The sequence below is a fragment of the Lissotriton vulgaris genome, chromosome 1_1, assembly GCF_964263255.1.
Source record: "Lissotriton vulgaris chromosome 1_1, aLisVul1.2, whole genome shotgun sequence".
NCBI lineage: Eukaryota > Metazoa > Chordata > Amphibia > Caudata > Salamandridae > Lissotriton > Lissotriton vulgaris.
Window position 1 is genome coordinate 1,433,234,867 of NC_141685.1, and position 12,048 is coordinate 1,433,246,914.

Here is a 12,048-nt window from a genome sequence, read left to right on the forward strand (position 1 = left end):
AGCGGACGCGCCCTCGCGTGGCCGGAGTCGTGCCAGAGTCCTGCCCGTCTGCGCCCGTCCGCGCTAAGGCTGTGCGGGACGCTGCGGTTGCTGGGTAGCGGCTAGTATTCCATCATTTGTGCCGCTATGCTGACATACTCCAGGGAGAGCTTATACTCCATCGGTCAGGTGAGCCATAATTGTACTCACCCGCCTGTCCATCCGCTCTGTGGCCCGTTCCGTTGCCCGTGTAATGGTTGGGCTCTTGACCCTCCGAGGCCTCTCCCCCGGAAAAACTCTTCAGATGTTCGCCGCATGAGGGGTTCTCCATCCTCTTTGCGGATTTTGAACCTGAATGTCAGGTCGGCTGTGAAACATCACCAGAACATCTATGACCTTATTGAGGATGAAGCCCCGGATATTTTTGCCATTACTGAAACTTGGCTTCAGGAAGCGGATGCTGCTATACTCAATCTCGCTTGCCCTCCTGGTTATTCTATGTTCACCTTGAATAGATCTTCCAGAGGTGGGGGTATAGCCTTGATAGTTAGGTCTAGCTACTCCTGTGTGTGGAGTGGCCTCAATATTTCCGGGTGTGAAAGCGCCTCTTTTAAGGTCTCTGTCAGCCCTGAGTTCACGCTCTCCGGGATGGTTCTATACCGTCCGCCGGGTAGTGATGCGGTGTTTAGAAATGCTTTCCCCGATATCGTTGGCACTTTGGTCGCTGACTGCGCCAACTTTTCCATCATGGGTGACTTGAATCTGCATTTCGACACCCTCTCCAGTCTGACAGCGCGCTGTATTTCCTCCGACCTAGAGGCCTTTCAACTTTCCCAGCTGGTCACCCAGCCTACCCATACGGGGGGCATATCCTCGACCCCTTTTTCACCAATCTGCCGGAGGCTAAAATTACCTCTATCTCTCCGGTAGAGTGGACTGACCATTTCTTGGTGTCGATCCTCTGTACTATTTCGGCCACTCCCTCCATCTCTTCGGTCAGACGGGTACCTAGGAGGTCGTGGAAGAAACTCAGGCTAGAAGACTTCCATCGCCTTTTGCTAGAGGAGCCGCTGGGTCCTTTGAAGGACGTAGAAGAGGGGTATGACCTCTTTTGTTCTTGGATTACTAGGGCTCTGGACACTCTGATACCCATTGTATCGACTAAAATCCATACTAGAGAGTTGAGTCCCTGGTACGATGGCGCCCTACGTGCCCTGAAGGGAGCCTGTAGACGGGCGGAGAGGGCATGGCGGAAGACGTATGGGGCTGATTTAAAAGCTGTATACGCCATGTCCGTCAAGCTCTATCATCGGGCTATCTGTCGAGCTCGAGCGGCTTTCTACGCCGCAGAATTCCGAAACAGCACCAACCCGTCGAAGGCCATCTTCAAGGCCGTGAAAGATCTTATGGCGAAGCGGACTACCTCTACGGCCGTGAGTTCCATCTCCCACTGCGAAACCCTTGCCTCTTACTTCTTGGGAAAAGTCCAAGCAATCTATCGGACATTCCCTAGCACAGGGTTCGGTCTGGAACGCTCCAGCGGGACACCTTATCAGACTACCCTGCTCTCATTCCCCCTACTTACCTCGGATGGGTTTGACAAACTTGCATTGCAAGTTAAATCTGGATCTCCATCTCATCCAGTAAGACCTGCTCTCTTTCGAGATCAGACCTTCATGGGACGCCCCGCTGTGCGTTCCCTTGTCAACCTCTCCCTGGAGTCGGGTGTTGTTCCAGCTAAGTGGAAGCAGGCGGTGGTGTCCCCAATTATTAAGAAGCCCTCTTTGGATCCGTCTAAGCCTGAAATCTACCGTCCCATCTCGCTGTTACCCTGGCCGGCAAAGATCACAGAGGCCCACGTCAATCTGGCCCTGTCAGAACATCTAGCCCGGACCAACGCCCTCGACCCCACACAAAACGGCTTCCGTGCTGGACACAGCACGGAGACCGCCCTTCTTGTGATGGTGGAACATCTCCGTGGGAGGTTGGATGCTGGTCAAACAGTCGGCGCTGATATTGTTAGACCTTAGCGCCGCCTTTGACACGGTATCTCACAGCATCCTCCTGCATCGGCTTGAGGAGATCGGTATTGGCGGCCAGGCGCTGCAATGGTTCCGCTCCTTCCTCGACAATCGTTCCTTCTGTGTTGCCATCCCTCCCTTCAAGTCCAACTTTCAACCGCTGGCCATGGGGGTTCCGCAGGGATCCTCGCTGAGTCCCACGTTGTTCAATCTTTACGTGAGGCCGCTGGCTGATGTCGCTAGGCAATGGGGCCTAACTCTGGTCTCATATGCTGACGACACACAGCTGGCGGTTACTCTCAGCGGGGACGCGGAACAAGATGCCCCCAGGTTTCAGTCTGGACTGAAGGCGGTGGCAAGCTGGTTGACAGGAAACTGTCTCCAGCTCAATGCCACAAAAACGGAGGTAATGATTGTCGACAAGGGAGTGGAGCTGTGGGGCGACCAATGGTGGCCTTTAGAGCTGGGACCTACTCCAACCCCGGTGTCGGAGGTGAAAAATCTGGGGGTCTGGTTGGACGCGGGCCTCACCTTTGTAGGGCATACCAAAAAAACAGCTGCCTGCTGTTTTGGTCTGTTGAGAGGTTTAAGACCTGTACTCAAATTTTTTGATGCCCCGACCAGGCAGCTGGTAATCCAGGCAACTATCATCTCTCGCCTGGATTACGCTAGCTCTCTTCTGGCGGGGGCTAATCAGGCTGAGTTAACTCGCCTGCAGCGGGTCCAAAATGCTGCGGCTAAGGCTGTTGTTGGCCTGCCCAGATTTTGCCCGGTGGCAAGTGTCCTTGGTTCCCTACACTGGCTTCCAGTGAGGAAGCGTATCCTCTTTAAGGTCCTTTGTCTGACCTTTAAGATTTTGAGAGGTATATGCCCAGAAATCTTGTCCAGCTGCCTTTCTTTTTATGTCCCCACTCGTACCCTCCGTTCCCAGGGCCAGGCCCTTGCTGTAGTCCCCAGATTCAGACTCAGTCGCATGGGGGGTCGTTCTTTCAGCGTAAAAGCTGCCTTAGCTTGGAACTCCCTTCCTGTTGAAATTCGTTTGCTGGAGGACCTCATGTCCTTCCGGAGAGCGATAAAAACATTTTTGTTTTAGCTGCCTCTATCATATCTTATCTTTTCCTGTTGTGTTATGTTCTCCTTGCCTATGCGCCGGGACGCTCCTTGGCTGGAGTAGCTGTGCGCACAATAAATTAATATAACATAACATAACATAACTTAACAGGACGCATGGGACCAGTATTGCTACTGCTTTTGTGCCACAGTGAAAACCACTACTGCTAAATAGTTAGTTAAAAAAAATGTTTAGCACTTACATTGTTTCTCAGATTTAGTTCACATTCCAATTGTGGGCCAATGTAGTTTAATATGAATTGACATTGTTGTAAACCTGCCACCTCTAGGTCGACACATGCAATACTCAATCCCTGCAACTGCTTGTTCTGCATGAAATGAGTTGTGCTATGCCTCTTTTGATCTTGGTTCCCCAACACATCAAAAAACCCACCCTATCATTTTGTTTATTGACTTGTAACTCAAAGTAGATGCGACTGGCTACTTCATCTGGTAGGCAAGATTTCTCTCTCTGTCTTGCAAGGGAAAACCTCCAATCCTTGATCTGTGATTCCAAAGTAGTAGGTCCAAGTCCAAAGTTTCGATGCCACTTCCACAGAGAATGTGAAAGATGGCCATGATCTATTTATTTGAGGTTTAATGCTTACACAGTAATCAATATCTAGCTCCTCGACAGAGCACCTACTATTGTTGCAGAATCCCCTCCCAAGTAAAATATGAGATGAATCCAAAACGATGCACTGATGCAGCTAACAAAGTTTTACGGACTGCCATTCTTAGTAAGTTGTATTTCGATGAACAGAAAACTGTGCAGGCCTTTAATGACTGACTACCATTCACTCAAAATGTGAACCGGAGTACGAATGTTCTAATTGGCTTTAACAAGTAATTTAACGTGCAAGAGTAGTACATGTATATATCATCCTTACTGCACAATCCTTAAAACATCCTGAGCATTGTATCACTACAGGAAATAGACATTACTTTGGCATACATTTTGAACTGATTGCACACATTGCTGTATAGTGTAAATAGACCTCACACTTACTTTTTGACAGTGTCAAGTGTCTTCAACCATGAACACATGAACAGAAATTTAACAACTTTTGCTTTCAACACAGAACCTGTTTGGCAAGATGGCAGACATACTGGAAAAAATTAAGAAGTATGTTTATTTTATTCTCATTTATTATTTCCTTGAAGTAAAACGTTTTATCCACTTGTTACCATTAAAACTCACCTGTTTAATGAGGCCTTTTCTTGTTCGCAGCTTGTTCATGTGGGTCCAGCCAGAAATAACACAGAAGCTCTATGTGGCTCTATGGGCAGCCTTTATTGCATCCTGCTTTCTCCCCTACAAAATGATTGGACTTTGTATGGGTAATGTAATTATTTGTCTTTTGCATTACAAGACCGTTACATTGGTTTATTCAGAAGGGAAGTTAGAGAAATGCGTTTGGTGTTTGTCGAAGAAAACCTAATGCCTGCCAGCATTGGTGGTATTTCTTCACCAACAAATTAGTTGCTTGAATCTGACTTACCGTGTTGACCAAGCCACTGCTAGTTACTTGCTATTGTAAAGTGTTACAATACAACAAAACCCCTAATGCATCACTATCATAATGATGGGTATGGATTCTGCGACTATGAGAAGAAAGTTTCAGTGTATGACTTCAGGACATTATGTCAGATCTGTGTGAACCGATACAAATTTAGCAAATTGGATATCAACAAACCCACAATCATGTTTAGAATTCGAGTTCTTGGCGGTTTGACTCCTAAATCTGACTTTCCAGCTGTGCATGCTACAGTTTTTTTGTTTGTTTTGGGGTGTATACACTGTTAAGCAAGCAGATCATTTCCAGGGGGGCAAACCACCTTCAATGTAATTAAAGAGTAGATTACTGCATTATGCCATTGCATTTGGGGCTGAATTAATTTGTGAGACCCGTGAATCTCAAAATATTTGTCCGGTCTCAAGAGCCAATAAAAATATTGTAGCATAAGACTGGTTCTGGCGCTTGCTGAATAACTCCAATATCAGAGTAGGTCAGTAATTTTTGCCACCACCTACCCTAATGTCATGTATCCGCTTTGATGATCGTTTTTGCTCTAGTTTACACTGCTTCCTGCTCACCTATTGCAACAAGACCCAAAACAATTAGATTACCATATGTGCACCAGTATCCATGGTCTTGTTTATTTGTAATGAAATTTATCTTCATGAAAAATATTCACACTTTGTGTTGTGTTTTTGCAGTGCCCAATGTATGCTGCTTTGGTAAATTCTTCTTTGTTAACACTTATAGATGTATAAGTATGTACTGTGGTTGACCCGACAATCAAAGCATAAGCAAACTACCTATTTTTCTCCAAACACTAAACTTTTCATGAACAAGTGTTGCACAAAAACTAAGATCTGACATGTGGCAACTGAGTAAATCCGGATGGTCACCCTCAAACTCAGTACAACACCATGCACAATTTCAGCAGTCAAATGGTATGGCTAAGCCCCTCCCAGCAGCCTTCAGTCATAATAGGCAAGAACTCCTACATCAATAAGAATGGTGTCCGCCCCTAAAGTCAACATGTCTGATAACTATACCACAGATCTATAGCATTGCTATCGTTGACCACAGGCTTATGATGCCAAACTCCTGTTGTACCTCCGCTATTGCCAGTACACTGTACTTCAAGCTAAAAGGAAGCAGGAAGGATGGTCATAGAAAGAGTTGTGTTACACTAAAATACAGTGTTTCACGAACCTCTACTATAGTCTAAGAAAGACTTTAACTGAAAAAGTAACACTTATCCCGATAGGTCCGGGAAGTGAGACAAAGATCAGGAACTATGTTGCCTCTATAAACACTCATCCAAAACCCTTGTCTTCTAGTACATTAAGATGCTAAGGCTCTAAGACAGTCCTGAAAAACATACCCCTACCTTGATTCCATGGGTGTAAATTATATGCGTCCATGATAGTTAACACAACTGGAAGACTGAAGCCGAGTCATCAACATGCAAGGTTCAAAGGAATGAAAAAAAAACAATGCGTAAGTTGAAAAACAGCAGGAAACATGGGGCCAGATGTAGGTAGGCGTTTACCGGGTGGAAACAGCCGAATTCGGCCGTTACCGACCGGTAAGAGCAATTTGACATGTAGGTCCCTGTATTTTACAGACTCGGTAAATTTACCGATAGGTAAATTTACCGAGTATGTAAAATACCGAGTCGGTATCATTACGGATTCCGGTAAATTGGTATGTAGGTGGGACTCTTCTGAGTCCCACAAGCAGTACAAAATCGGTATTTTACCATCAAATACTACTGGATGGTAAAATACCGTTTCTGGTGTGCATGCACATGTGTGCATGCACACCTATGCCATATGACAGGCAGACCTGCCCTTAGGGCAGGTATGCCTGCCACATGGCACCCGAGCCTCTTTTGGGGGTGCCAGAGGGTGTCAAAGTGACACCCCCTGCACCCTTGTGACAGTCGGTATTTTCCGATGTGGTAAATACCGACCGGTAAATGCCCAATCAATCCTATGGGCTTCAAAGCCCATAGGAATGAATGGGCATTAACTGGTCGGTATTTCCCGCATCGGAAAATACCGACTGTTTCCGATTCGGTAATTGCACATCTGCATTTACCTACATCTCGGTACTTTTATTTTCCGACCTCTGAAATACCGAGTCGGTATGACTCGGTATTTAAGAGGTCGGAAAATAAAATGTACCTACATCTGGCCCATGGAGAGCTAGGTCATTTAACAGTCAATCAGGATTTTACTCAGCAGAGGTAAAGAAATGGAAGCTTGAAAGCCATGATTAATTGATTCTTTAAGGATAAACAGTTGGGAGTGAAGAAAGTAATCTCTTCAGCCACTCTTAATGAACTTACTGATATACAATGTGGGTTAGAATGTGGCCTCTGTTGAACTGGTAAGCATTGAAATAGAATGGCACGTGCACCAATTCAATCTTACGGCCCATGGTATGCACGCCCAGGATGCTGAGGCAATACCCATGATCGAGCTGTATGAAGTGCACCTTCCCCCACTCCCCTGTGGAGCTCAAAGCGCGACCTCCGTCTGCAATGCATGTCTATGCTCTATACAGTAGGGCCGAGAGTACTAGCCCACATGTGGCACAAAAGGCAAGGCCCTTGGGATTTCAAATTGATGTATAGCTCACCTTGGGAAGATGCCATAGTGTCTTGTAACATGTCTCAGGACAATATCACAGGTCAGACAGCAGACCATGACTCACTTCCCTACTAACCAAGCGTTTTTCTGCATCCTACACTAAAACATCCGTTTTTAGATCTACTTCTCCAAGTGTTCTAAAGATGACATGTGGTACTACAGAAATTCCTCGAAGAAATAAATTAGGATCTCAGCCCAGATGTTTGGACCTTGAAAATGAAATGTGTGGAAACTTTGTTTATAGAGGATTAATACTGGGTATTAGATTTTCTGCATATTGACTGTAATTTCCAGGGTCAATGAGAAATGTTGTTAAACACATCTTTCAGAACTGTGAGTGTTTGATAAAGGTCTATACTTCTTTTGTTTTCTATAGTGCGCACCCTTTTTTATGTATTCATGATGAAAACTCTCTGAAGAATAGGCGCTGGAACTTCATGAATGAAAAAACAAATGCTGTGTATCTACAACTCGGATAATCACATACATTCTGAACATTGAACATAAACAGCATTCATCACCACACCCACTCCTTAAGACATGCACAGTTTATACGACAATGCAAATGGTTAGCTAGAGACATGAATAACTCACTTGACTACAAATGGCTGCCAGTGGTCTATTCAAACAGCTATAGAACGATAGGCATACACCGCTCAAACAACAAAAAAAGCCCAACAAAATTACAATTGAGATGATTACACCAAAACGGAATAAATCACTCTTAAACATGCTTTTTTTCTGAAATATGCGCAAAAACTAGAAGTGTGCATACATTTACAGCATACATAGTGTCAGCAGACCTACAAACTTGCCATTCCCAGACAGACTTTCTGGTCTGAGCCACAGACATACAAACTAATTCAGCTATCGAAACACACGGCTCTTCTACACTTTGTAACACGTATTACCATACAAAGTTTATTGGTACGCATGCATACTACATGTTCTTCTACACAAACTGCTCATTCACGCACTTGTCACCCATAGGGAAGCAAAATATCTTAAACACGGATCGGTGCGACACCTACGTACATTTTTAAACCACCACCACGCTCCGACGTCGTGTCTGATCTTAATAAGTGGTTGGAGAATGTCCATGCTTATTATTCACATTTATGTAAAATAGGTTGCCCTGTGTGAGGATTGCAAGAACATGATGCGTGATGTCCACACTTTTCCAAGTCTGGATTCCATCTAATCTACTGTTCTATTAAATGTCCTGGTTCGGAATCCCTTCTCATCTAATTTTTCCGCCCCCAGTATGGATTTTTCTTTCCACTAGCTCATTATTGTTCTGCTGTGACTTATGTTGACATTTTTCTGGCAGGTGTGGATGTTGTGCACTTTCAGCCATATAAAGGTGGTGAACAGAAAGTTCTCAAGCAATCTATCTGATGCAGTGTTTACTATGCCCCGTATAATGTGGCAATAAAAGCAGAGCACTCTGTTCAATAGGACCGAATATAAACACAAAGCAAGTGATGGCAACAAGCCAAGACTTGCAGGAAGAGCATACATTCATTATGCCAGTATTGTCCAAGAACATAAAACTGAGTATCTCAGATTAATGTGATTGTGGAAATGAGTTCAGCGTGCTGCTGGAGGCTGCCGGATAAGATGCAGCGTGCGGCTCTTCAGTCATGCTTGATGTTATGAGATTCAGTGCTGCATCAGAGAATATGCCGAAGATAATCATAACATGTGGGTGAGACATGACCGGATTTTATTTCCACTCCACTCACAGCAGCTAAACCTGACAAATACATATAATTAATGTTTTACATTTTGTTGTTCATTTGAGTCGTGGATGATAGTCCTCATTATCCTAGAGCTACAGATCATTGATAAACAGGCACTTGTTGCAAGTAGCCCTTAGCTGTATTTCCAGAGGGGATACTGCTCCAGGCCATGCTAATGTTCCAGTTGCCTCCAGGCCTGAAATTATCAGGTCGGCTAACTTCAGACCTGAATTACTGTAAGGTATCCAGAACCATCAAGCTCAAGAACTAAAATAAACTAAACCTTATGTGGCATACACCACTGAGTGCGGAAAGGAGGCAATTCCTTTTTGTTATTTAACCCTCACACACCCTATTGGTGTCATGCTTCATCATCTGGTTCACCCTGACTTCTAAAGGTCAGGGTGGGCTCGACCGTGTTTCAGGCAGCACTTAGGAAATGTAGGCCAGGGTTGTTTAAAGATAAAAATCCTACTCTGTTCCCCAGGTATCCCTTTATGCACGGGGACGTAGCGAATATTAAAAAAATATAAAAAAACTGGTCTTTTTGGAGGTTATGGTCCTCTGACCCTAAGAATCTGCCAAAATGTTTCAGCCCGTAAAAATGGCCTGCTCAGTCCTGGGCTTTTTTTCACGGCAACACAAACATTCCCTCCCTGCAATTGATTGAGGATTTTCCTAAGTATATCTTTTAAGGAACAGAAAGCTGCCCCCTCGTGAAAGAATGGAGGGTTATCTTCTCTTCCTCTGGTATGTACGTAAAAACTCTGCCTGTAAGGAAATGTGACAGGAGACAAAAGACATACAATTTATGCACTACAGTAAATAATGTCCTTGTGTACAGCACTCCCTTCATGCTAGGTGTTCTCCTATTCCCATCACTCCGTGATCTGTAATCTGTGATCATGTAGCAGAGCTGATTTTGGGTCTCGTTGACCCCACCTTGCCTTATTGGCAGCATGCGTTCCTTTATCGCAATTCTCTTTCTCTCGTAAGTAGCAAATACCTTATCTCATTGTGACTCATACACTCACTACATCAGTTATAATCCACTTGTACGTCGTGTTAGTGGCTCCAACAACCTCATAGTAATTTAAACACTCGGTAAAACACACTGTGTACACATACGCAACACCAATTGTTTAGCCATAGGTCTGGGTATGCCCTTAACCAATTTGAATGGAATAATCGTTTCTCACGGATCACGGGAAGGGGTTGTCTTGTAGTCAAATGCTGTTGGAAAGTAAAAGGCTACAGCGTTAGAACTCCCTGCCTCCCTCATGACCAAGAAAACATTACCTCGGGTTGTAGGAGCGCACTCTGTCGAAACTTACTACTATAAAGGTCCTGCCCCATTAACAACCTATTAGGCTTGCGTGTATCCAGGCATTAGCGCTTTTCCTGTTCCCAATGCTAGCTTAAATAACACAGCTTGTCCGTGTCCAAACTTCTCAAGGATGGGTGTGGTTCCCACTCTGACGACCATATTCAGCGTCATTTCCTTTGTGCATACTATTAAAAATTACATATCCCAACGGAACAGAGTAGAATTTTTATCTTTAAACCCCCAGGCCTACATTTCCTAAGTGCTCCCTGAAACACGGTCGAGCCCACCCTGACCTTTAGGTGAAGCATGACACCAGTAAGGTGTGTAAGGTTTAATAACAAAAAAGAATTGCCTCATTTCCACACTCAGCGGTGTATGCCACGTAAGGTTTAGTTTATTTTAGTTCTTGAGCTGGATGGTTCTGGATACCTTACAGTAATTGTCTAGTCGGGAGGGTATATCCACATCCTAACCTCTCTTACCACCTGTGGCCGGTGGAGTGATCTCAACAGTCACGTGTGGTTTATATTCACTCCAGACCTGATCTTTTCAGGTCAGATGCACTGGTTCTGGACTTAACAGTGGAGCTGTGGAGGCTACAGGCAGTTGTTGTGCCTTTCAAGTAGATTTCTCGCATCTACAAGGGTGAATACTGCATGAAGCAGGCAAGATGGTAAAACAGAAGTTGAATTTGGATGTCAAGTGAGATGCTATTTACTTTTTGAAAAATGAGGAGGCACAATATCTTACATTGTTTGAAATTGGATTTTAACCCTTCCCTGTGAGAAATTTTGCTCCGCAGTGTACAGACTGTCTAGTAGTTTTATAAAAAAAAATATTCTCCAAAGAGAGACCCCCCCCCCCCCATTTCTCAGCTCTTTTTGTTAAGGCCTCCCTGATGGGTTGTATCTTCACCTCTTGCCTGCTTTAAAGTTCACCCACTACCAATGATTGTTGATGATAATTCAAAGCTGCTTTTAAATAACTACACTGGCACTTTGTGTACGTCTCGTCCTTAGTCATTAAGTGTTTATCGCTTAGGTTATTTTAACTGACTTGCTACGAAGTAAAATATACATTTGATAGGAATACCCAGAGACTAAATGTCAATTTGCGGCATACACTTTGATCAATTAAACTTCTCAGCACGGTTTGACAAATCTTTGTGAATATCTTGCCCAGCACCATAAAACCTGCTTCAATAAGTGCTCACTGGGTGTTTATGGTTGGTTTGCTGTTAAATGTAAATATCAGTCGTATTTATTTAGTACTGACTGGGTCTTCATTGCTGGGGCTAATTCAACTATATTATTTGCTCAATTTATGTTCATCTTTTCTCAATTTTAGGGCTGTATGCTGGAATCAAGTTCTTCCTTATTGATTTCATCTTCAAACGTTGTCCAAGACTTCGATCAAAGTATGATACACCTTACATGATATGGATCAACTTGCCTACAGATCCACAACTAAAAGAGCGATTAAACGCTACGGTGTCAAGACGGGTAATTTGTATTTTGTTTGTTCTTCAGTGCATATTGAGAAACTTTGCATTTTCCAGTGATTCAAGCACATATTTATAGATGAGGTCCAAGTTAGTCTCTTCCTTAGTAACTATCCAAGCATGTTGCAAATGTAAATTGTAAATGCGCAATATATAGTAGAGCTAATTATTGCAACTTTTTAAAACCTAATCTCATG

At 44.1% G+C, this 12,048-nt stretch overlaps 1 protein-coding gene across 4 annotated transcripts in view; it reads left to right on the forward strand.

Annotated features, from left to right (window-relative positions):
- GRAMD4 (GRAM domain containing 4) overlaps nucleotides 1-12,048 on the forward strand; it is a 535,734-nt gene that overhangs the window by 492,218 nt on the left and 31,468 nt on the right. For all 4 annotated transcript variants that reach the window (XM_086967284.1, XM_086967277.1, XM_086967288.1 and 1 more), the window contains 3 exons: nucleotides 4,193-4,236; nucleotides 4,342-4,451; nucleotides 11,698-11,852. In XM_086967284.1, coding sequence (XP_086823410.1) covers nucleotides 4,193-4,236; nucleotides 4,342-4,451; nucleotides 11,698-11,852 — 309 coding nt within the window. The remainder of the gene's footprint in view (nucleotides 1-4,192; nucleotides 4,237-4,341; nucleotides 4,452-11,697; nucleotides 11,853-12,048) is intronic.